At 36.5% G+C, this 26,473-nt stretch overlaps 2 protein-coding genes across 6 annotated transcripts in view; one reads left to right on the top strand and one right to left on the bottom strand.

The window, feature by feature from the left end:
* cenpp (centromere protein P) overlaps positions 1-26,473 on the top strand; it is a 106,120-nt gene that overhangs the window by 38,735 nt on the left and 40,912 nt on the right. The window lies entirely within an intron of this gene.
* aspn (asporin (LRR class 1)) lies at positions 12,472-23,297 on the bottom strand. Of its 3 annotated transcripts, none has more exons than XM_015348174.1 (9): positions 23,219-23,271; positions 22,017-22,067; positions 20,491-20,753; positions 19,045-19,157; positions 16,288-16,501; positions 15,869-15,979; positions 14,133-14,226; positions 13,682-13,820; positions 12,472-13,110 (listed from the first exon to the last, which is right to left on the bottom strand). In XM_015348174.1, the coding sequence occupies exons 3-9, from the start codon at positions 20,729-20,731 to the stop codon at positions 12,907-12,909; spliced, it is 1,116 nt and encodes a 371-aa protein (XP_015203660.1). In that variant the 5' UTR covers positions 20,732-20,753; positions 22,017-22,067; positions 23,219-23,271; the 3' UTR covers positions 12,472-12,906. The 3 variants fall into 3 exon arrangements, with proteins under 3 accessions (XP_015203660.1, XP_015203661.1, XP_006631163.1); XM_015348175.2 differs by lacking the exon at positions 23,219-23,271 and adding an exon at positions 22,743-22,940; XM_006631100.2 differs by lacking the exon at positions 22,017-22,067 and having other exon boundaries at positions 23,219-23,297.

The raw sequence follows: 26,473 nt of genomic DNA, 5'->3' as shown, positions 1-26,473 counted from the left end.
AACAATGTTTATACCTCTCTAGTTCAAAAATATAACCTGTGTTCCAGGAATGGGAACTGGACTTATAAAAACTACTGGGAAAGGAGAGACTAGTAGTTTGTCCTAGCAGTTATTTAATAGTTTGTATAGTGATTCTGTGGGGTGAGCATGGAAGCATGATGGTTAGTGCTGTTGCCTCAAAGTGCCCAGGGTCCTAGGTTGATTCTGGCCTCATGTGCCTGTCTTTATGGAGTTTGTATGTTCCCCTTGCGTTCATACAGGTATTCACCTGGCTACACTTTCTTCCCATCTCCCGAAGACATTGATTGGCCAGTCTAAATGTTCTTTTTTCCTGTGGGCTAGTGTCTTGTGCAGGGAGAGAGTAATACTGTGCTCACAGTCCCACTTTGTGCCCTGTGCTTTCACTGAGGCAAGTCTACTCATCCCGCAACAGCATCAGTGACTTTCTGATAAAGGAAGAATGGACACTTCTACTGTAATGATACTTAAGAAAGCTACTTGAATGAAACAAAACTGCTCATAAGTAAAAGACTCCATTTTCTGTCTTTTATGCCATACAGTAACTTTTTGCTTCCATATGTGATGTGGTTATAAGTGCTAAGTTATACACCTTTTTTAATGCGCTGCAGTAGGAATATTTAATCATGGTGCCCTTCAGCTCTTGGAAAAATAAAATGATATCATTTTTTTGTATGATCTCACATAACACTATCATTTTATTCCAAAGTTTTTTTTTTCTGGTGTGCCTTTAATGATCTAGACTCTGAATAGCTTTTTAATTTTGTCAGAATGAAGGAAATGAGGTTTCTGTAATTAATTCATGTCTGTCTGGAGGAATAGTCGCATGATGTCAGATTCACTGTGGAAAAGGGAGGCCCAAATTCTAGGATGCAGTTTCTTAGAATCTAGTATTGATTTCTGTTTTCCAAAACCCTTCTTAAAGGAAAAGAAAATGTATGTTTTATACTTTGCATACCAAGCATGAGAATCACTCTGTCTCCCTGTGTAACAAAATTTGTTATTTTTTCTTAAGTTATTAATTTTTCCCCAGATCCCCAGAAACTCTTTATGAAATCAAGCACTCATTTAGACGCTAAGCCACTTGCAGGCAACTTTGCAGTTGTTTGTCATTCAGTTCATGTTGAGCTGGACCTGTAACATGTAGGGTTTCTCTGAAACGCAAAATCATTATTCCAGAGATCTCCAATCATGGTTCTGGAGAGACCCAGTTCAGCAGCTTCATTAAAACCCCTGTTTCTAAAGATCCAGAACAGGTCCATTGGGGTCAATTAAACAGGTGACTTGTTACATTAAGTAACCTAGAAATTGTTATGGACTAAAATCCAAGTATTATTTTGTCTCCAAGGACCTGTGTTCTCTTCATTGCATAGATCACTTGCTTGATTCATCTGTAGCATACAGATGTTGCCAGTCTAAATGGTTGAAGACGTCTGCCATATTGAGTACAATGTTTTGGAATATGTTACTTATCTATGCGAAATATGTAAAATACAATGTGCTATAAAGTGCCTATTTGACAGAGCTACTGTATGTTGTTCTTTTCTATAATCTTTAGATATAGTACTTTCTTTGCATCTTACACAGCATTACTTTTTAATAATATATGACATGAGCTAAATTGTCTAACAGTGGGTCCATTCCTTCCCTTACAATTGAGCATGAAGTACTTGCATATTAAATGTTGATTTCTCTTAACAGTTACTGTCTTATTCAAAGTACTTTAAAAGCTTAGAAACAACACAAAGAAAGACTAGAAAACAAATTTAAGTTCATGCTGTGAAACATTTACTCTTGTAAGAAAGAGTAAAAGATTAATGTTTTTATATTGATGTGTTGGGAAGCACACAAACTTCTCTAGTTTTACAGATTTGGTAGTAAAAGTTTACCATGTTAGACAACTATCACTCTTGGACACCAGTGCCTATAGTTTATGACAAAAGAGGGCACTCTAATCTCTTCAGAGGTGCAAATATATTCATGATTCTAGTGATTACAGTGGGGAAAAAAGGATTAAAGCGGTCAGTCTGTAAACATTTTGTATAGTTGTTCCCAGCTTTTGAATGGTACTGCAGTATGTATGCATACATGTGCACTTTTTAATGTGTCTCATTCTTTAAACAGCATAGATTAGTTTTTTTTTGCCAAAACAGCTCACTTTTTCAAATATGAAAGTTATTAATGTTTGTATGAAAGAAACAGTTCTTAAAGTATTGTGAATTGAGTCTAATGCTAAAAAGCTGTACAAGACAATGTAATTTTATTGTTCCAAACTTAGAAAAGGTGCACATGGAACATCTTGAGTAAGTTTAGTATTGTGTTTCGTTTGGCTACATGAGACAAGCTAGATGGTCATGCCTTTCTTGCAGTGAAAACAAGGGTAAATGGAGCCTTATGAAAATCATTAAAGCTTCTTTGGTTAGTTGTTTTTTTTGCTTTAGATTTCTCAGGGGAAGGATGGGTGGAGGGCCCAAGTGGATCTGAGTATTTCATTTTTTGGAGGGACTGTGACTCTTTATGTGCTTAATTGAGAGTTGTCGTTAGAAACAGAATGTTGGACTATGTGCCATTGTTGCATTTGTATGGCTGTTTCTGCTCTGATATACTGCTTATTTTTTTTCTTTTCCATTTAAAAATCTATTGTTTTGTGCTTTTTCAAGGCAAATAAATTCAAGATAAATTCTACCTTCATGTGTGCAATCACCATTTCTGTTTTCTTAAAAGCTTCATTTTTTGCTATAAAAGAAGCTACCATGTTATTACAGTTTAGGACATGCAGATTAGTAATGTATTTTACATCAGTGGACTACAAACCTCAAAGATTTCTAATTAATTATATTATATTATAATTTGGCAATTATAAATTATTTCCTCATTGTACTGTAGGGTGCACCTTGCACTATAACGCATTGTCAGCTGAGTAATACTGAAGTAGGCCTACATCCTCCAAAACTGATGTAAAATCACACAAAAGTGTGATGAAACTGGTTTCAGGATGATTCTGTAACAAAAGCAGCAGAACTTTACCAGCTGCGGGAAGATGGACACAGTCCTCTTCCATCACTTTCAGTTCAAACAGTCAGGCTTTGAAGCTGTTATCTTCAGGCAACAGCTCCACTCTCATTGGCTCTTACTGTACCAGTTACCATAAAAAACTCTAGAAGAAGCGAAGACTGAGTATCCTAATGTGTATTGACTTAAAATCACCTGCAGCTTTGTGCAGTGTAAGTAGTGGTTCATAAGGCCTGCAAATGGCACTATGGAAGATCTCAAAACAGTATCTTTCTTAACTTATTCTACATTAGTTCAACCATGCTCAACATTGTGTTTTCATAAAGTTTCTCTAGACGTTTTAAATCATTCTGAGGTGCTGTAAAATTGCCATTTGGAAATCTGCATACTGTGTATCTATACTTAACTTTTTATGACTCAACCTTTTGGCTCCTTGAGCTCTTTCACCAGTTTTTTAGCTACTGTATTGTACATGAGGTTCACCCTTCGTTTCCCAAGCACTGGTTTTAAAAGTATTTTTTTGCATCTTTAAGTCAATCAGAAAAACTTGGCAAAGCCTGACTTTTGTTCTTCAACCTGTCCGAATCTTTCAGAAATGACCCCGTAAGAATGTAAGTACTTTTTACTTAATTTTTCTGTCTTAACATAGTTTTCCCCTGAAAGCCTGAACCTTCTTTAAAGTAGTCTCAGTCTTAGAGTTGTTAAAAAAAACATATGTAATACCTAATTCACAAACCAAGTCATTAATCAAAACAGTTGGATGTGTCAACCCTGTAAAGTAATTTTGTACCTTAAAATAAATTATATTTCAGTGATGAAATGCACCTGATATTTACATCTTTTAAATTCAAGAGTACTTAACTCGCATTTATCAAGATGAAATGTGTTTGAACAGAATTGAGACTGCTGAATGTATTGTGAACTTGGATGCCTGGATGTCTCATATACAGTATATGGGAGAACCCAAAAATAGCAAAAAAATGTGTACATAGGTGCAAAAAGCTAAAAGTTTTCTAGTGATAATTATATAGTAATAAGGTTAATTCTGTTATTTGATGTAAAGGTTTGCTGCATCCCTGTTAAAAATATTAAATTAATAATTGGAAATAAATGATAATTTCCATAGATGTCATTGAAGAGACTTGTGAAATTAAAATGATAAATAATACAGTATTCTTTCTTTGGTTTGTGTGTAATTTCGGTGTTGCTTAGCTCTATACTTGTTAATTTTATATTTGGTTATTAATTATAAGGTATTTACTTTACTTTTTTTTGTTTATTTTACGTAAGTTTATTGTATACAGTTTGCTGCAAAAACGATGAAAAGACGGGATTTAAAAAAAAATAAATTACAAAACATGATTCAATGTTTATCACATCCAGTTGTGTTGACATCCAGCACTGCTCACTGAACACGTCCAAAAAAAGGAAAGTACAGCAAGATCTAATTTTAGGGATTCTAGGGTTTAAGTTGTCAGTGACCATCAATTTGGATCTTTTTCTTTCATGTTGGGTTTTACACAATAATATTGCTTTGGTGTTGTGGTTTAGTGGTTTGAAATAGGCATTTCTGCAAAAATATCAGATTGCTCTGTCACTGATAGTAGTCCATTAAGCCCCTTGGTGATTATGATTAAATCTAAAGCAAAGCTACGATGAGCCAGACGTGAGAATGCCTGCTACAAGTGAATTTGTCAAGGAACCTGGTAGTAAAAATGTATTCGTTTGTTAACAGATTTCCACCCAGGTATCAACATCTTTAATGTCCATGAATTCTCAATTAGTATTTTGTTTGAAGTCTTTGGAATGGGAAAAATGAAAGCTTAAGTTCTTACACATGTCTTTTTGTTAATTTCTAACTTTCTAACTTGTAACTTCTAACAAATTCCTTAAAAATGACATTGACCTGCAGCTACTGTATACCTCTGTAACTGTAACAATGGTGCCTACTCCTCTCCCAGGATGACTCCTGTTCTAAGATTTTTCAGTGTAATCATTTTCTTGTGCATTTTGTATTCTTTGTACATGCATTTGTATATGTAATAGTATGAAACTTTAAAGCTAATAGAAGATAATTCCTGTCATTAGTAATACATCTCCAGTTTAGGACGGATATTGCACAGGTGAAGAATAGCTCCGTGACGTTTTTTTTTTTAAATTTTATTTATGCATAACAAAAAACAAACATTACAATACAAACAAGAGTACATATAACAATTCCAAACAAAAATATCGTCAGGGGTACATACTACTACATCAATTCAAGTTATGAAAAAAGATTAAACAAATTAAATACAAATAATGTCCGCACCGCCTTCATATTTTTGCATTTCGAAATAGTCTGCAAATACCCCTTTACTTCCATTTTAAAATGCTCAAACACAGGGTACCTCCCAGACCACTCCATTTTATGTATGTGATAACGTGCCAATATAATAATTCAATTTATTACAAAAGACATTTTTATATTGTTTTCACTGGGGCTGAAACTTAACATAATATCTTTTTCAACAAAACAAATATCAATATTCGTCTCTTCTTTTATATAATTCTGCAACTTAGTCCAGAACATTTTTACCCTGGGACATAACCAAAACAAATGCTGAATAGTTTCAGGGCTATTGTCACAAAAAACACATTTGTCATCTATATTAATTTTAAATCGTTGGGTAACAAGAGTTTTAACTGGGTAAATTCGATGAATTATTTTGTATGAAACCTCCTTAATTTTATTGGTTATACAATATTTATTGGGCATCATCCAAATCTTTCTCCAATCAATGCGCTCCGTGAAGTTGCCCCCTACTACAGACAGCACAAACGATGAAACCCACCTCATTCGTTAGTGCTGTGTTTGTGCCGGTTTGTGCCGTTGAAAGTAACTCCCCAGCTGCTTTCCAGCTTCCCAGAGCATGTATCGAGCGTCCCAGTGCACGTCTTTGCTTGTAGCAGCTCGATACATGCTCGACCTGTAAGAGTTAAGCACGAAGAGGTTCTAAAATTTCTCCTGTAAACAAATTACACGTTTTGGACTGCATGAATAACATTAAGATAATATTGACGGATAGATGCGAGTGCATTTTACAGATAACTATTCAGATCGCCTCTGCAGTATTTTTAGGTGAACGACGTTTACAGAGCTAAAATACATCCAAAGCATGTATTGGACGCTTTTATTAGCAGACCATTCCTGCAGTTAAAGGTACGATGATTTGGTTAGCACTGTAATGCGACGATAACAATTCAGTGTTAAGTCTTGTGGTAAGTCACGAATGTCCAAATTGGGTGTCTTTTGGCATCGAAAATAGAATACTAATTTCGTGGGTTTCATACAAGTTTAAAAGCATCATGAAGGATCAAACAAGATCTTCAGAACTTAATATTTTAATACCTTCGCAGTTTTTATTCTCATGGCGCTTCACTCGATATTGGGGCAATGCATTTACTCCAACCTCTGAAACCCATACGTGCCTGCACGTTCTTCTGGTATGTTATGATCAAGTCCGCTGAAAATGTAAAGGCAAGGTAAAAGCTCCGTTAAGTTGTTCCCCTACAGACAACACAAATGATGAAACCCACCTCATGCATTAGTGCTATATTTTTGCCGGTTTGTGCGGTTGAAAGTAACGTTTGTGCTGCTTTCGTTTCCGAGATATAGCACCTTGTTTTTCCGGTGATCATGTGACCATGCACGGTGACTTTGACCTCCAGTGACACCATCTGCCGAGTTCAAGCGCTCTGTTACAGTTTAGCTCGTACCCTTAACATTTTGAAGACAATCAATATCCATAAACATATGAGCCTCCTTAGATGTGAATAATACTAAGACATAACGCATGCCAACAAGTTAACCATCTTAACATTTTCCTTCTTTTTCCTTACCATGACACTCTGTTGCCAAACGTTTAACTGTGGGATACCATCATGACAAGACCTCCGCAGCATGTCATGGTAGGGACCCCATGTATATCGCGGCAGTGTATATCACGACTGGCGCCCTGCTTCCATGCCACCCTGGCACCACTGTCGCAACAAAGATATCACATCAGGACATTATACACCCAGATAGGGCGTGTCGCGATATATGGACTTTGTGTTGCGACATGGGGTCAGCATATCCAGTCAGGGTATGTCCTATCACAACATATGGACTCCATATCGCGACAGGGGGGCGGGGTATTTTGTCGGGGGAATGTCATATCGCGATATATGGGCTTCATGTCGCGACATGGGCGTGGCAGGTTTTTGTCATATCGCGATATAGGGGCTTTCATGTCGCGACATGGGGCAGGGCGCTTTTGCCGAGTTATGTCATATCGCGATATACGGGCTTCATGTCGCGACATGGGTGTGGCAATTTTGTCATATCGCGATATAGGGGCTTTCATGTCGCGACATGGGGCAGGGCGCTTTTGCCGAGGTATGTCATATCGCGATATACGGGCTTCATGTCGCGACATGGGGGTGGGCGTTTTGTCAGGGGTACGCCATATTGCGATCTGCGGGCTCCATGTCGCGACATGGGGGGCGGGGGCGTTTTGTCGGGGTATTTAATATCGAAATATATGGACTTAATGGCGACAGTGGCACCATGACAGTGATGCGCCAGTCGCAATGGGTATCACGATGTGTTCGTGATCCGCGCACATGCTATCGGAGTCGTGAACACGCTGTGGATGCCATGACATTCTTTGTTTGCTATTCAGTTTTTACCTCCGTGCGACTTCTCTTAGATTGATCAGTAATTAGAAACCAATGGATGTGTTACTGTATATCCAGCGTGCTCATACAGCACACACGGTACACAGAACTTCCGCTGTGGCGCTTTACCCAATCAGAGTGTCGATTCTCATTCTTCACCCAATCGCGGCCCGAGCTGTTCGGGGGTTTAGCCAATCGCTGGTCTGAGAGCTGTTCAAGCCAGCAGCTGCAGGTGGATCGGCTTGTTTACTGTCAATAAGAATATTTTTCAAATGCTTTACTTATTTGCAAAATAACTATATCGCCTTGTTTTCTTAACGCCATTATTGATTCACAATAATGTCCCGTACTCTTCGGAAAAAAAATACATTTTTTATTTGCAATATAACTGTCTCCGCTGCTTTATGTTATGTTACATGGTATTTGAACAATTTTAATCGTATATTTAAGGTAGGGGAAACACCTTCTGCTTTGTACTTCAAAAATAAATAGAAATGTAAAGTGTATGATCAATATATTATGCCCTTGCTTTCAATTCTGTTTTATATTGTTGAATTATATCGAACTGGAAACGAATACCTAAAAATGTGAAGATGGGCTCTCGTGTTGTACCAGCGGTAATTTGGAAACTGGTGTCTCTTCACCAATGAAAGGAGTACACAAGCAATACATTTTCGAGAACATGGTTAAAAATAAAATAAAACACCTAACCCAATGAAGTAACATAGTAACTCCTCCCCAAACGTAAGACTGTTTATTCGTGTAAAGGCTGCAAAGTCTGGGGTCAACTGATCGAAAGATCTGGTGGTCGTGACTGCTTTTTTGTACGTCACAGCGTGAGGGCACACCTGCCCTCTGAAGACACAGGTGTGGGTGCCTGTGTGTTGGATCCTCAGGCGAAGTCGAGTCTTCTGCAGTCTGCAATGTAATGACCCAGACATGTTTGCTTGTCCTGCTTCATGAAGTTGCCCACCTGCCTGTATAGCAGCACTAACGACGAAACTCACCGCAATCGTTAGTGCTGCGTTTGTGCTGCTTTCGTTTCCGAGATATACAGTAGCGCCTTGTTATTTCGGGTAATCATGTGACTATCTACAAGGATGTTTACAGGTACCAACAAACTCGGTACTTGAGCTCCTGATTGTGATGAAAATAGTGGGGGGCAATTTGTTTTCCGAGTCTGTCTGGTCGGGAAAGAAAAAAGCTGGGAAGTTACTTTCAAGGGCACAAACTGGCACAAACGTAGCACTAACGAATGAGACCGATTTGGTTTCCCTGCGACATTGTAGGGGGGCTGAGTGACGTCACGACCCCGAAAAAACAAGGCGCAATATCTCCTGAAAAAAGTAGCACAAACTCTACTTTTAACGGCACAAACGTAGCACTATCGAATGAGGTGGGTTTAATCGTTTGTGCTGTCTGTAAGGGGGGCAACTTCACGGAGCTGTGAGGAATGACTAGAAATATATTAAAGAGTTGTTGAATACTTATCCATGTTTTATTAAAATTACATTAAAATGTTTTTTTTTTGCATTTAGAACTGTCTTGATCTTGACTGTGTGAAACCAGTATCACAATCAGGAAATGATGAGGGACCCCAAATAGTCTTTTGATAAACCCCAAGGAGATCAATGTGAATGCTGACACATGTCAATGAGTAGTTTCATGGTCCATGGCAGTTTAGGCTTTCTTTCAGTCTCTTTAAGTTAATTTTATACTGAGGAAGATTTGATTAAGCTTAAAAGCTCAAAGGACAGGCTGGGTATTAAGGATAAAACGGTACCTGCATTAGAATAGTAAATTTAATTAGTTAGATTTGATGTCTTTCATGGTAGTAGTAATACAAATAGGGTGTGAGTTTGCTTATGGATATATTTGGGGTGGTTTGTGGTAGGCCTGCTTCTTTTCAAGTTCCCATGTGACAGAAAAAAAGGGTAATGGACAACAAATTAATGACATGATTCCAACATTTTTAAATTCTCCTTAAAAGGATAATACGAAATTAAGAGTTGTATTCAGGGCTGAAACATTCTAAACATTGTAGAGAGCCACTTTTGGCATTGTCTAAAATCTGAGTAATAATCAGCTCAGATCCATCAGCATTACAGTTAATCTTATGTGCATTGCCCCTCCAAATCTTTCACGGTGTACTGTATATTTGCGGTTTCTAGAAAGTAATATCCATTAGCCATGTAATCAGAAATGGCAAAAAAATCCCTTTTAAGCGTCCTTTGCCTTTATTGGGATCCTTTGTAAAGCCAGGTGCTTCTTTGACTGAATTATGCTGTCTTGGTGGTGTGAAGGTAAATGTTTTTAAACCTGTTTCTGAGTTTCGAAGAGACGTCGGTATGTGAAACGTGGCAGAATGAGTTCAGGCCAACCTGCAGATTCGTTCCATATGTTTCCTTTCTGCAGCCTCTTTCTCAAATAGCAAGTCCGTCCAATTTGTGATTAAGAGAGTAAAACAGATGGATTGTGACCCTTTTTTCAATAGAGACAAAGCACTAACCTGCCAAAACCAGGGAAATCTTTTTTTGTTTTGTTTTTTACCCATAGTGTTGATTTTAATAACTGGCTCAGGCTAACGGTTCTGATTAAAATGAAAAGCAAGGAATTTGCTTACATATGATAAAGAGTTTCAAATCAAGTATGGTACAGATGCTTTTATTTTGCCATAGTTATTTTTTGTCCTTAAAATGCCTTATGCCTGCATTAAAAACACTCCACGAAAAGGAGTTTTCATGGAAATGCTCTAGCAACTTGAAGAAGCAATACTTGAAATTACACTTAAATGCAAGGGGAATTTGCTTACATGTTGTCTCATGAAATGAATGGTGAATATCCAGGGCACCTGGCTGTTAATAAGATTTGAGATTGTTATCTTGAAAGGAGGAATGGTTTGAAGAGTCTGCAGAATACCTGAACACCTTGTAAAAGTCAAACACCTGGTTAGAAGCTGGGAAGAAAGTGGAGTAAAAAGTGAGCTATCTTGCACTCTAAATTGCAGAGTAGTTACTGTGAGAAAACTTCTTTTAGACACAGACAGCTGTTTCATTTGAAACTGTTTTTGTCATAAATGGTGAATATTTAACTCTATGCTTTCACACTGTGTTAAAAAAATCTAGAACTATACTTAAAAAAATGGGCATTGACTTTGATGTTTTTTATATGGCACAACTGTTTCTGGTGCAAGGCTGCATCTTCAGACCTCCTTTATATCTTTGTTATTCCAAAGGCTTTTGGTTTCTGCATAACCGCAGCTCATGTGAAAGTCTAGACAAATGTGTGGAATATAAGTACCTCTGTTCTCTTGTTGAAAATCACCTTCTGGTGACAGCCCAACCCCGCCACCTCCTATGTTCTGTAGTATACATGCTGCCTTTATTATTCAATCATGCTGTCTGCAATTATTTAGTAAAAGTAAAAGTATCTTTTCTAAATAAAGTAAACAACATTGCAAATACTATTACACATGTATGTGCAGATTGATCCCTCCAGTGGCACAGCTGTCCTCACACCACATGAAAATTGCTCTTCGCCTGCTTGTAAAACAAAAGCTCCACCTGCTGGTAGATCAGTATGCTGTATAACAAACCTAGAAACTGTGTTATTATATATATTCATATTGTGCAGTATTTAATCAGTATTTAATATTTGACTGTATGTAAACACTTTGAGAATAATAATCATAAAGAGGTCTAAGTCAAATGAACATAAATAATCTAGAAAACATTTCAGTCATTTTTTTGGGAGACTGTACTGTTTATTCAAACTGAATAATAAATATACAGTATTCTATACATTGGAGTATGCTAAAAATGAAAGTGTACTTGACAACATTTCATTAAAAGAACTTGATCAATTATACGTTGTTCATAATTAAGCACCATAAATCTAAATTAACAAAATTAAAGGGGAACAGAATGTTCTTAGTTACATGTTATATAACGGAAGCATGCAAAATTAAATTTCTTCTCTAAACCAAAAACGAGGGTGCTAACAATAAACCTTACAATAGTGGTATGTCACAAAGACGTCTGCCAACTTTGTTTTTAAAGCTCAGCTTTAAATTATGCTAGTTATGGGATTAGGTTGTCTGAAATGATAAATGGAGAGAAATGCCATTTTAAAAAAGTACACAAACCTTGTTTTTAGGTTGCTACTTCATCTCAGTTTTATGAATGTTTATGAAATTACTGCTTTGTGCATGTTCGCGATGTCTATTTTTAAAGACAGAAACAGGACTTTTGCAATAGTACTAATTTAGTCAAAGAGCAGTTACTGGAGGATTTTCTTTGTTAGGCAAATTGGTGTGGTGTTGTTTCCATTTTAGTGCACAGACAGAATCGTTTTCATTTAAGCACCAGAGGGTGCTGCAGAGTGGTTTTTGGATTTATAGTTAAGATTAAAGAAAGACTGGATGTCTTTTTTCCCCCAAAAAAGGTGAAACGTTTAACTGGATGTGTGTATATATGCATTTTTCCATTTAGAGTATCTGTAAAACTAAAAATCCTATAATCAATTATTATTCTATCCTAAATGTTCTATAGTAAATGACAGCAGAAGTTGTAAATAGAGTGCTGGTAGCTGAGCATCAGACAACGTCAAATCTTAGGCGAGGGTTGATGTGGTCTTTTACTTTGATTCCTTTTCTTTCCAATAGCAATAACTGATTTCCCCGTCTCTACCTGTTCAACAAAAGTTTTTTGAAAAGAAGAAAAAAAATGCCCACAATAAGAATGCTACAAAGTGGCATTGTATTAAAAAGAGTTTAGTAAATAGGACATTCAAATTTTAACTCTTGTCCAACGTCTGATCTCTTTTTATGTTGAAAAGTGCTTTCGTTTACAACAAAAAAGGATTTTTAGAGAATCTACAATTCTGATTTCTTAGACTATAGAAGTGATTATTCTTGAAAGGTCTTTTACCTTTCTCATCTGTTCCTCTTACTTATTGCAAATTGTGTGCTGCAAGCAATGAAAAACTGGGGTATCAAAACAAAAGGCACCCGCATTTCTCTTCGAACAGAAACACAATTTCTTTTTGGGTGATGTACGTCTGTCTGCACTGCAGACTCCAGCTTGCTTAGTTGAGTTGAACTTCAAGTAATGACACCTCTTCAGCTTCAATTCCATTTTCCGGTTTTAAAGGTTAGGCATTCATGGAAGCAGGACTTCACTTCCTTCTCCTGAAATTTCCGAGGTGCACTCCCATTCGACTGGACATGCAGCGGAAAGTGGCCGGCTGCACCTCCCAGTATTTCACGGGATTGGCAAAGAGGCTGATCCCAGAGTATGGAGTCTTCTTCACATTACTTCCTGAGGGACAGAAGTCATTGACGCTCACGCTGGTTATATTGTTGGCATGTAGATATACCACCTGTGCGGGGAAAAAAAGAAAAGTAGTATTTAGATTAGAAGACCTTTATTACCCCCGACTTGGGAAATTCATTATTTACATGTTATTGTGAACAGCAATCTGTTTTCAGGAACCTTTAAAGTTCAGTTACTTTCAAACTGAGCTAAAGCAGCGCTGTTCTAATTAATTTGCTTAAAAATGCCACTTTCAGCAAATACTAATAATATCTTAATCACAGCCATCGTATAAGGAGATTATTCTTTGGGCTTTGTGGCGACTACTTTGGGCAACTTTGTCTTCATTTAGGTAATAAGACTTTTGGGACCCAGACTGATCAGATCATTAAAAGGCTACTTGACATTGTACATCTTGAGCAGATTTGGATATTTGAACAACATTCGAAGCTGAGCTCCAGTATAATGGAAAAATGGCTTGTTTATAAAAATAAGCAAGAGAGATAAGACAGAAGGAATCCTTGTTGTCCTAATGACTTAACTTACTAACTCCCCTATCTATAGTTTAAAATACTATAAAATTTTCAGATGAAGACAACTTTCCATGTTTTTACAAGTTCTTTTTTGCTTATACTTACCTGTAAATACTTCAGTGATGCCAAACCTGGCGGAACCTTCTTGAGTTTGTTGTTATCCAGGTGAAGTTCTCTGATATTGGGAAGACTGGCTAAACTTCCGTTTTCTATGGTTTTAATTTGGTTATATCCAAGTCCCAGCCTGTAATGCAGAGCAGTTCAGTTTCAATCTTTATCATACAACACACATGTCATATAAATAATTTAAAACCATTTATTTCCTTTAAAGAATACATTTAGCTTTATCAGCAATAACCTGGTCCTGGAGGGACTACCAGTTTTCCTAGCAGGGTTTTTAAACTTTTTTCCAAGAGCTCAGTTGAAATGAAAATAAAGGTGTCCTCTAGGGTAAGGACTGTAAAAGGGCTGTTTGGCAGAATTAAGTTTGTAATAGCTTAAACATCCCAGTGTAGGCATGTAGAGTATATTAGGTAAATACTGTATATTATTGTACCTTTGCAGATTTTTGTACCGAATAAAATCTTCCACTTCCACTTTCCCAATCTTATTGTAATCCAAGTGAAGCTCAGAGAGCGAAGAAGGGAGATCTTGGAAAAAAAAAAAAACATTTAGAAAAGATTTAAATAAATCCGACCGAAACAGCGACACATTTCATTTTCAGTAATTCCTTTGCAAATCGTGATATGTGAACGGATATCTTAAAATCACAAAGGTCCTGCTGTGTGACGTCAGGATTACGCCCTAATACCTGACTGCTTTTTTTACCATATACATGAGAGTTTGCATTTTGGCAACCAAAAGTTTTTTTTTAAACATAATCTTATGTAGTTTATGTCTCGTCTCGCACCAGCAACCCTGGTACTGCATGGGGAGAGTGAGGAAGAGCAGGCGTGCTACTAAGAGTGGAGTGGCACTTCTATCACCTACGTCACTGAAAATAGCAAGAGTCACAGTTTTGCTGGGAGCTGAGAAAGCCTAGGCTTTCTTATTCCTACCCTGTTAATGCCTGTACAATGATGATGTGATGTGCACTGACTGCAGGAGTGATGTGGCTCTCACGGCCTAGCAAGCAACAAATTCAGGGCAATTTGAGGAGTCATCAGCTCTCCAGCCAATCCACGCTGACTGTCCCTCATTTAGTTCTGTGTCACAGGATCCCGAGTGACAGCGAGTGTCTTGACGGGTGAAGCCACACATGAACTCCACAAGTTAAAGTTGACTTGTAGATCTTCATGTAAGATCGGAGGTAGTGTGCACAAACAGTATTTTCTGCCACAGTAGCTTGGCATCTCTGATTGAGGTCAAAACTGACTTTGTCTGATTAGCTAACAGTCTGATGTTTTTAGAATATATACAGTACCTACTCTACATATACTAGTTCAGATGGCAGTGTGTTCATCCAGTGATGCCGCACTTCTTAATTGCTGTGTTTTATTAAATAAGGCAGCTGTTAAAAGGCAGTCTTTTTAGAGAAATATTTTTCTTTTCAAAATTAGGCATTTATTATGGATGAATAAATTAAAAGGGCCAGCTATATTGCAAACTGAAAGAACTGAAAGAAATGTAATAGAAATCACCAGCGAATGTGACAATGAAGCTCAGAAACCAGCTGTGATAAGCACTGTACCTTATTCTGGTCTCTGGGTGCTCTCTGGTCCATGCATGAGGCCGATCATGCTCACTTGATTTCTGCTGGCTAACTGACTGACAGCAAACTGCTCAGCCACGTCTTTGAGGATGCCAGGCTGTTAGCTTCAACAGCTTGCCTCCAGCTCCCTGACTCATTGTTGAGTCATTGTTGACCTTAACATTTTAATAATGTTGATAATGACTCAGCAGTTGCTTAGTCCATATCTTAAAATTGCTTAAAAATGGATTCTTTGTTGGTAGGTAAAAGTGACAAGTACAAAGCACTTGTGCATCTCCAGCATAAGGGAGTTTAGTAATGATTAGAACCTGATGATTTGTGTGTAGTATCTGGAATTTTTATCTGAGCTTTGCTACTGAAAAGCCTAATCATTATGAGAAAGAGGAATGAATTTGGCCACAGGATTGCTGAGTCAAATGAGTAGGCGAACAGTATAGTTCCTAACAGTGGTGTTGTACTGCAAAACTGAGTCAGAATGAGTATGAACTCCACAATCCCCCTGTGAGCCCGAAACAACACAATATTAACAGGATGTGGATCGGTTTGTTTTTGGACTGGAGTTTACTGTTTGTTGACCTCACCTTTCGGAACTGCGGTGAGCCTTGCTTCCGCAATTCTTAAAAAAAGCACAGACATGCCTTCAAACGCTCCTATTTCAATGCCGCTGTTTTCAAGTGGGTTTGCACTCATTTCTAAAAGTTAGATGAGAGAGAACAAAGAAAATTAAAAAGCTTTTTTTTAACATAGTGAATTATGCACCACAAGAATGGTTAAGGTGGCATTTAATTGTGCAGTTAGATTTGTTGCAAATACTGAAATACTTTGCAAGATATTGTTATTTCCAGACTTAATGGTAATAGTACAGAATCCTGATGTTCTGTACTTCTTGTTGAATGCATAAGACACACAGTTCACTGGGTTATGAAGGTTTACACTATATAAACATTTGTGATGGTTTTTAATGTATGTTCAAGCTTATATCTGTTTTTGAAAGACATACCTAAAACATGCAAGGACCTCATCCCTTTGAATGCATCTCTTTGGACTTTCCTGATCTTGTTATCGTGGATTCTCAGTTCCAGTATATTTTTGGGCAAGTTGGCAGGAACTTGCGGCAGCAGGTTATGGGAGAGGTACAGCAGCTGTAGGTTTGTCATGCTGCGGAAAGCCTTTGGATGTATCTTTGTTATTTTGTTGTTGAGCAGAAATAGTGCCTAGAATGAAAAATAAAAAGTCTGCATGTAAACAAGACTAAGAGTTTCAGTAATTGATATTGGGACAAGTGGTAACTAATAACATAAAACTGGGGAATGCATGATGTAAAACAACAAAAAGATACAAAAATAAAATATAGTTTGGTTTGAAAGGGGCATTTTCCATCCTAAATGTCCTTGATTCTAAGTTAAATATAGACGTGCCTTCCATTTTATGTTGCATAGTAATGCATAGTATTACTACCCACCTGTAATGCATAGTAGATGCATTAAGGAATTCTCCATCTAAATACTGAAGACTCATTTTGATTTATGTGATAAGAAGTAATGCTTATAACATAAGGGCATCTACTGGATGTTCTTAAAGGCAATTACAGTTCAATGATAGGACTGTGAATGAAAGAGGCTCCTTGTTTTATAAGCTGTGATATAAATACTGTGAGATCTCAGCCCTCCACCCACTCCTGTGTATGTTTAGTTATGGCTCATGCTCAAAACTAAATTTAAGTTGCATCTGTTCATGGGCCAAGCTTTAATGCACATTTTGAGGAACTACAACGTATATGGTTGATAACAGCTTTAAGTTCCCCTTTTCTTTAATGCACAGAACTTAAAGTGAAGTCAAGGGAATTAAGCTTTGATTTACAATATAGCGTGGCTCTGCTGCCTTTCCTTACAATCAAAATACAGTGTAATTGTCATTAAAGTAGTAAAAGACCTGCATTGTTACAAAAAAAGGCCAGGTTTAAGCTGTGGAAATGTAATTACAGGTTCAATCATTTAATCAGAAAAAACCCTTTCCTTTTTTTTTAAAGCTGAGGTATTCACTCTATCATAGCTGGCGTCCGCTACACAGTAGCACATATGGTTTTCAGAAGTCTGTCGTTTATTATATATGACAGCTGTTATTTTAAGACCCATATAGCAAATCTGTGTTTTGATGGCAGTGCTCTTTGTTGTTGAATATCATTATTTTTTAGCATCTACACTTTAACGCAAAATTACTTTTGCAGACATACTTCAGAAACTCCATCACAGATTATAAGTCAGAAATTGAACCAAGTGAGTTCACATTACCAGGTTATTATGTTCAGATTTATTGTGTTAAGCAACAGAACCACTGCTTTCTCCCATTGATAGTTATTTAAGTTTGGCTGGTTCTGCAACCCGATAGTTGCTTACCATTTGTAAAAGCATCTGCTCATTGCCTGCATAATTAAAAGTATGCTTTATTCATTTCAGAATATTTATTTCAGAAATTCTTATACCACATGACTCAACAGCTGCAAAACTAGTGGTCAAATTAATGAAAGTAGCCATTGGTGCTGGAGGTGCTTAGACATGGAAAAACAGCGTCTTTTATAATCTACTGTACCGTCTGAAAACATTATCAAAAGTTTCCCTTCCAATGCAAGCTGGTGACAAAAAACTACTGTGTTACCAGCTGAAGCAGGCTGATGATGAAACGGAAACTGGCGTTGTTAAGGGCAGCATTTGACCCCTCTAACATCTGGCCAATGGAAAACCTTATGACAATTTTTTTTCCCATTCCCTTGCCTCAAGAACAAATCACTGTTTGTTGTAAGTACTTAATTTTGCAGTGTTTAAGCCAAATAGATGGAAAACAAGCATCTGTGCTCCATGCATACAGGCTTTGTTTCTGATGCTTGCTATTTGTTTGTAATTCATTTAACCACAATGTAACCAGTACAGCCCTTTGCAAAACCCATTTAAGTGGTTTTTAAGAATTGTCTTGTTATGACAACTATTGTTTTCTGGATAAAATTGTTTATTGAGGGGGAATCTAGGACTGCGTAGAGAGTGAGAGTGTGTGTCTTGCTCATTTGGAGCCTGCTTAAGATGTAGCTGCCAAATAAAAACATTTAATTGCAATATGAAAATAGATTTAGATATATTTTCTTTCTGAACAAATAACAGCTGAAAAATTGCACACACATTTCTGGTCAGTCTTGGACTCTGAGACAAGAGATTTAAACCTTTATGTATTAGAACTAGAGGGTTTTAGCACATTTTCCGAAGAGTAATATCCATTTCCATCAGCACATTTGGGTGCACTACAATATGTGCTTTAGATACTCACAGAAAGCTAGTAGCCACGCTCCTCGATAACACAACACAAAATTTGATAGGAAGAGGATTAACACTGTTATTAGATTCAGGCTATGACGCTTTTGTGCACATTCTTAAACTATGTGCCAAAAAAAAAACACCTTTGTTTCCAGGATATAAAACTTGTCACCATGTTTCCTTTTTAAAAAAAAAAACATTGTAAGGTGAGATAGCAATATGTGTCAAAACCTGCAAATGAGTCAAGTACATTGTACGTAACCCAAGAGAAAGGAGTGTCATCCAGACTTTCAGAAAGCAAGTTGGTTCATGTAGCCTAGACCTTGTCTTAAATTGGAATCTTAGTGTCATTACAGTGAGATGATGCCATCAAAATATCATCCTTTGTTTGCACAGTTTAGTGTCAAGTGGAAAATGTACCAAGTCTACTTGAAATGTAGAATAATTAATCTTACGTATAACTTATTCATTCCCTTGAAGTCATTCTCCTTGATTTCAGTTATTTTGTTGTTCTGAAGATCAATCATCAGTGTATCTGTGGAGATGTCATTCGGTACTGATTTCAAACCTGTTGGTTAAAAAAAAGAATGTTGGTATTTTTTCACTGCAGACCTTTAAAAGCTCCGACAAACTGTATGGTAAATTAAAAATCATGTGTAGATTTGATCCCCCTTTAGTCTGTTGCAGTTTAGATGAATTTAAAATGGTTGTCTAGAGTCAGGAGAAAGATATGCAGAATATGTAATATTTCCATTATAACATTTAATTCATCCAGCGCTTTTGTTGGTCGCAGAAGTATAGGTTTATGGAGGCTGAGCATCGGAAACAGCATTTCTTACTAATTTAAATTCCTTTCTACAAATATATAATGGACTAGAACAGTGGTGTTCAATTTATTTAAAACATAGCAGACTGAAACAATTACTTAGATTTGTTTGCTAACAGCTGTATTTGTTTTCCAGGCTTGCATGTTTTTGATCTCAAGTCCAAGGACTCCAACACATTAGCTAGATGATTGTAATTATGTATCCCATGCATTTTTCTCAAGTAGTTGATTACTCTATAATCTAAATTTCCATTTCACTGCAAAGTTTCAAACACAATTAACTCATCCAGCTTGGCTTAACGGTAAGGTCTCTCACTCCCTCAGGACAGGACATGTCACTAGCTGACTGTGACCGAGATTCCTCAAACAGCAGCTCAGAGTCGGCTTGCTGTCTGACTGGGGATAGGGTCAGGATTAATTGTCCTACTTTTGGGGGCAAACAGCTGCCTGATGATGGCATCAGTGAAGAACGCACCTCTCTTCCAACCAGTACTGACCCTCCTGTACGTCTCGCCATGTCAAAAGATAAATGAGTTGATGGGCAGGTAGGTCTGAAGAGCCTGTCTAAATTTCCTTTTCCTTTTCTATAGGCACAGGGGTCAGTATTTTGAGCCGAGACGTACAGGCCCAATTGGTGATCCCAAAGCGGGTGCATAGAATAAAATAGCAATTTTTCATGCTAACTTGCATCAAAGTACTCATCCAACTCACATTGAAGCAATTGAAATCAGTCCTGTTTTTGTGCATTCTAATATTAAACAGATGTCTTTTGCGTTCTTCAATGTGGAAGATGTATATAAATATAGTCTTACGCAGGTTGCCTAAACTACTCTTTAAGGTATTAAAGACAGGAAGAAGCAGTGAACAGATACATATTTTTTTAAACTAATGTTCATTTTCATAGAAGCATATCAGATCTGCGTACGCACTATGGTGTAAACAATCGATTTCTCCTTTAGTAAGACACGAGTGATCACGCTATATAGTTGTTCCATTTCCCAGTAGTTAAAACCATAGGCTTACATTGCATTGGAACCTGTTATAGATATTAACGAGGCGGAGAGTGTGCGTTTACCTAGATCAGAGCACTGGACCACCCTGAGTGTGCACTGGCATCCGAAGGGGCAGATTGAGTAGGGAAATCCTGAGGGGGTCACTGCTCTGTTCCTTCTGTTAAAAATTGGCAGGCTGTTGTTACCATCCTCTTCATAATCCAGCATGAGCTCGGGTGCCTTCAAGAATTTCTTCAGATTTAGGGGTCTATAGGGTGAGGCAAAGCACAGTGCCAGGAGGGAGAGCAGTAGCAAGCCCCTCATGGTGAGAAGCAGATCCCTTACACTGGAAAAAAAAGAAGACCACATAACACTTTTACTGATAGTGAAACACAAAAATGTCCCGTGTAACTGAAACATGACCTGTTGGAATCATTTCATCGTTCATGAGACCCTTTCCTGTGGTTTCATTTTGTCCATGTTCTCAGATTCCTGTAGCATTAAAGCTAGGCTATAACATATTATTTTCTGGTTTTATTAGCCATCAGCAGGTAAGATTTTTTGGATGTAATATTAATCACAGTACATTAATCTTTTATGGAAATATGCAGCAACATTAATTTAAAAATATGGTATTTCCTCCATTAAATTTAATTAATGGATTAATTGTACATGCTCTTTTACTTCATATATATACAGCACATACATGTGTGCATGTGTAATAACTGTATGTTTATACATATTCTTTATTTATATATTGTATATAAGATTTAACAAATGTATTCATTGTATTATCCAAGACAAAGGATTGGTTTTAACATACTTATCTGAACATGAGGTGCATTCATAGGTTATATGAACACATTATTGGTTGTGATTACAAAAAGAAATTATATGGATCATTACAGGTTTGTCAGCAGCATCATAGTATATAGTCTATGTATTATGTGCAAATGCAACATGTAATTTAATTATGCAAGCACCCATTGTTAAATATTGCAAAATAAACCCCCTATTCATCCAAGATCAGTGTTTTCAGGTTTTGCTCTGCGAAGCCTAAAGACATTTTGACTGAAGAACATGAACGATTTCTATAAACAAATAGGGTCCCAAAGTAGTAAGAAACCACAGTTCAGAAAAAAAAGCCTTACAATAATAAATTCTGTTTTGTAAGTGGGAATAATTGTACCTAGAAAACAAATCATCGCTTGTGAAATTACCTGGTTTGTACAGTTGCTGTGGACAAATTGCAGTTTCCCTTAATGAGCACATTGGTTTTTATGTGTCGACAAGAGATGTTCAGCAGTTCTACTTTAGAAGTTATTTCTACTTAAACAACTGCAGTTAAATGTTGTAAAAACACATAATTTAAATGCATTGAACTGTTGCTTCAACTGATGCTGATGATACTTCACTATCAAAGCAAATATATTTCTTCTTTAAACCAGCTTTAGAAATGCAAGACATTCAAGCTGTTACCTGTGCATTTAATGATGATATTGATTGTTAAAACTAGCCAGTTTGGGGTTAAAAACTTTGTATTACATTGCTAAATGCACATCACCTGTTAAATTATTCCTCTCTTACAGAAATAGACAAAATAACATACCTTAGAAAATTCTGATCAATCCTTGTTTTTGCCCAGTAATTCCAAAAAAATCTTGAGGGAGAAATATGAAAACCCAGATTTACTTCATAATAGGTCCAATCAGGATTAAAGTTGATGTTGTGTTTTTTTTTTCAAAAAAGGTAACACATGAAAACAAAATCCCAGTATGAAAGAAAAAGCTCCTCCTGGCACTGGGAGTTATGCTTAAATAAAGAGCTCTCACAGATCATCACATCTTAGTATTCAACACAAATATTGAAGACGCTTTGTTACCGGTCATATGTTTTTCATCATTTCTTGAACCAAGGCCAGAGTTGTTAGCTTATATCTTGGATAACGCCTCCTGAGGTTTTACATGATCTAAAGGCTCACACAGTGTGATAAATCAGTGCCTTTCTGCCATTTCTAAAGGTTCTACCTGGATGTGAGCACAATTGTAAAGAGAGGTTTAGAAATGGAGTTACATAATGCCACTAAGTTGTTGTTTTTTTAAAAAAGACCAACAGATTAAGATCTTTTAAATCCTTTCCAGCACAACTTCAAACATTTTAGAAAATTAGGCTGACTTGACTACTGGAGCTGTACAGCAAGAAAATACATATTTTTGCATTTAACAATGATCAGCTGCATAAAACCATAAAAAAAAATCACATGCATGGTGATTTAATTTTATCCAGCACATCCAATAGCATCTCCCCATGTGCAATTTCCTCTCATTAGACTTACCTGTTTTCAAATAGCTTTATTGCATGCCGAGTACATTTTTAGACACTAATCACTGCATTTCACGGCTGCTATTACAGAACAGTACATTTTTCATGCTGACTGATGTTTGTCACTGCTGTAAGCGATGCTCACTAAACTGTTAATCTATTTAACAGTTCTTTGAGTATGTTAGTGTCAGGCTAGGAAAACGCAGTTCATCTGAACTTTAGTCACTCCTGCTGTTCAGACTTGAACTATACATCTACAGCTGTGAAACACCCTTCTCAGTCCCAGCACTAGTTTTTTCTATCCTGCGTGATGAATCACAGCAAGCATTTTTATTTCCAGACAATAAAACCCATTTAAACTTAATCTGTTGAGAAATGATTATTTTCAAATCTTTCTTTCATTATGTTGAATCCATCAAAACTGTCCTCGATGAAATCCTTTTCTTCGTTTCATTCATGTGCCTTTCTCTGAGAAAATCTATAACCTACCTTGTTCGACATTAGCTCCAGTGACTTGATAATCATTTGCATTTTGATCAGTGGTGGAAATAGCTGTGTGGTGTGTCACTAGATGTCTTAAAGGTTTATTTTATCTTGTATAGGATTTCCTCCCCCGGCTCCTCAGATACTATTACAGAGATGACATTGAAAGATATTTACAGATTCTATTAAAAATAGGTTCTATTAATTTTAGAGCCTCGAAGGACACATGTTAAACTAAACCCATAGATATCTTGGAGTAGCTGCTTCAAATGTATGTGCTGCAGCATTGTTTACATGTTACTGTATATCGTATGATAAATATTGGCATTTGAATTAAAGTAAATGGGCAAATGTGGTAAAGCAAAGTAATTAAAAAATGATTGATCCACTACAAAACAATGGCTGATATTGTTTTTCATTAAGAGACATTTAAATTACTTTCAATACACTTAGTGTACACAGTTATGAAATAGAAAGTTTCTTTTGTCACAAAATCCTGTTCATTATTCAGTGTTTTTAATAAAGTGAGAGTAAGTGTGCTTGAATTCAAACATTATTTCTTCCCATTTGCAAAATGTACAGTAGCTGCACTTCATTCTGAATAAATGTTAATGTGTTTCTTTTCTGTGAAATTGGAATGCTTACTAAATTGGTATGCTTGAAAGACTTCATGCTGTATGTTATGTTAGCCAAGAGCTGTTTCAGGTGGTATGAGATTGATTCTGACAAGAACATTTGATCTTGTCTTAAGCTAAAGTTACACTGAAAGTTTTCCATAGTTTCAGCATCACATGGAAAACTAATGTTGGTGCCCAGCTTGGTAAGTCTGATGGGGGCTTTTAGTATCCGACAGTTTGCTAAGTGAAAGAGCTTGTGCCATGGGTATAATTGCTATGCCATCTGGATTTTCAAGGTGTTAAAAAGCCATTGCTAAAGGTAAACACAATTGTAATAATGCTCAATAAGCATACCTGTAACTCTGTTGTCATTTTTGTTCTATAGGCATTTCAACTAAAGCACTCCTTGCTAAAATGGAAAAATGTGTATGTCATTATTTAGCACCAGTAGTCCTGAGGATGCTTTGACTGTGTACCAAACAAGCTCAAATTCCCATCATGTGGTGTTATTTTTATGACTATTCATTTACATTTGATTCTGCGAGATACTAGCTAAGGCAAGAAATATTGTTTTAATAAAAAGTTTTGCGCTGTAATTATGGCCTAGGTCAGTGTTCCAGAAATTATTAGGTTTGGGTATGCAGTACGTTCCAGAAATGAAGACCATTTTCTTAAGTTATTTTATTCATCTGGCATAGTATTTTCCTTTAAATACATGGAGTGTTCTGTGTAAAAAGCTGGACTCTACAGTGAGTAGATACAATATCTAAACAAAGCAAATTAAAAAACAAAGTTGAAATACGTGTATACCTTTTTATCCTCTGCTTTGCAGGTGTAATAAGCAATGCTCCGAAATATGGGCTGCTTCATGTCCTGCAGTCACGATAGAGAATACCATTTCTTGGTATTGGAAATGAAACGTTCAGTGATATCCCAAAATGTAAGCAATATTGTTACTGTATAGTAAGTATAAAATAGGAATGGAGAGAATGGGAGTTATTTAGTAATCTAGGTTGGAGGTTGCTCTTGCTGCAGGAAATAACGGAGGCATCCTAGTTATACATTTGATGTACATCGATATTTTACATTGCAAACTGTTGTGTAATGACCTTTAAATGATTCCATGGCAGATTGATATGGAATTCATGGGAAGTTCTGTTTTTCCTCCTTCATTTTGAAAAATAGTCTTCTTCCATGTGGTTTGATTTTTTTTATTGTGGCAGACGTTTTGTTTAGGATGCTCTGCCTGCAGCAGTACAACTTCCTTCTATTTGCTTGTTAGATCTACTGCAGCTCACAGGTATTATACTGGTAAAACTGTCTCAACATTTTGGAGTAATTTTCATGGGGGTAGTTCTTAGCTGCATTGTTTTTGTTTGTCTGCTGTTGCTTCTCAGATTAGCTAAATATCACCTCAGTTCTGTATTAATTTTCCATGTTGTTATACGACTGAAGATCACAAAACTGAAATTTACATCCATTGTTTCTTTAATCTGCATTTCCTTTTCCAAACTTAATAAATCACAAGAACAGGATTCTAATTTCCTTTGTTGTCCAAATGCCTTTTTGTAAAAGAGCTACTATATAGGCTGTAATATGAAACAAAACTGTGATTTTTTATTCCTTTGGTACTTAATGTTAAAATGCACAATACTGCATGGCACTATTAATGATGTTTTCACAGGTACTGCTAAAGAATGTAAGAACATATGGTTTGAAAATAAAAGGCTATTAGACTAATTCAGCTTGTTAGGTTTGGAGTAGTTAATTGATACAAAAAATTCATTTAGCTTCTTTTGAGAGGAAAGATTTTGTCAGCTTTGACTACACATCAGGTTGTGCCAGACTCCAACCCTTTGTGTTAAGAAGTGCCTCCTATTCTCTATAAATGCATGTCCCCGCTTTCCATAAGTTAGCTTGTCTTGTATAAACAAACTATTTTCTTTCATGCGTGCCTCTGACTTTGTTTCTTATTTAGTCTGTCTAAAGTCAAATGTTTAGAACTTTGATTAATTCTCAGGACATTAAATTTTCTGCATACTACATGTGATTTTTGCCAGCGTGTTTCAAACACTTTCTTAAGATTATTTTTGGAGCTGACTTAAAAGAAACATACCTTGAACCAATAAATGTGCGCTGGACATTCATTTCAGAGTCCCGTATTAACTTTATAATATCTTGCTATGTCTGGAAAATATTTTTTAAAAGTCTAATACTGAAACTAGCTGCCGTGTTTATCTTCTTTAGTAGGGGGGATATATTATGTTTCCACCCAAATAATTTATTTCACTTTTGAGGATGACAGTGTGAATTTCATTTGATCTTTTTTTTCTTAGCTCACAATACTTCTTTAAATGAGTATCATGGTTATTTCAGCTGAAAGTGGTTTTCTAGACCATAGAAAACCAAATATTGGAATTTTAGGAAAAATCTTAAGATCAACAGTCAACCGTTCAGCAGCAGGTCAAGTCTGCAGTAAACAAAATACAGATATCCTATAGTCATAGCCATCAAGATTATCAATCTACAGTAATTTGAGAAAGGTTTTATGTAGAAAACAGTAAATGTTAACATTACATTTTATGATGTAGGAAAAATCTGTGATGACTCAACCATAATTTTGGTTTAATTTTCATTCCTCCTT

This window comes from Lepisosteus oculatus, chromosome 4 (assembly GCF_040954835.1).
Source record: "Lepisosteus oculatus isolate fLepOcu1 chromosome 4, fLepOcu1.hap2, whole genome shotgun sequence".
Lineage (NCBI taxonomy): Eukaryota > Metazoa > Chordata > Actinopteri > Semionotiformes > Lepisosteidae > Lepisosteus > Lepisosteus oculatus.
Note: the sequence above shows the minus strand (reverse complement) of the source record. Positions and strands in the feature narration are given on the sequence as shown.

What these genes read in the sequence shown, in the direction of transcription:
- aspn (XM_006631100.2), bottom strand. Translation starts at nt 20,731, where the DNA reads ATGAGGGGCTTGCTACTGCTCTCCCTCCTGGCACTGTGCTTTGCCTCA. An exon ending in GGTCCAGTGCTCTGATCTAG is followed by an intron (nt 19,158 to 20,490) that starts GTAAACGCACAC and finishes TTTAACCAACAG; the next exon opens with GTTTGAAATCAGTACCGAAT. An exon ending in GAGGTCCTTGCATGTTTTAG is followed by an intron (nt 15,980 to 16,287) that starts GTATGTCTTTCA and finishes TCTAACTTTTAG; the next exon opens with AAATGAGTGCAAACCCACTT.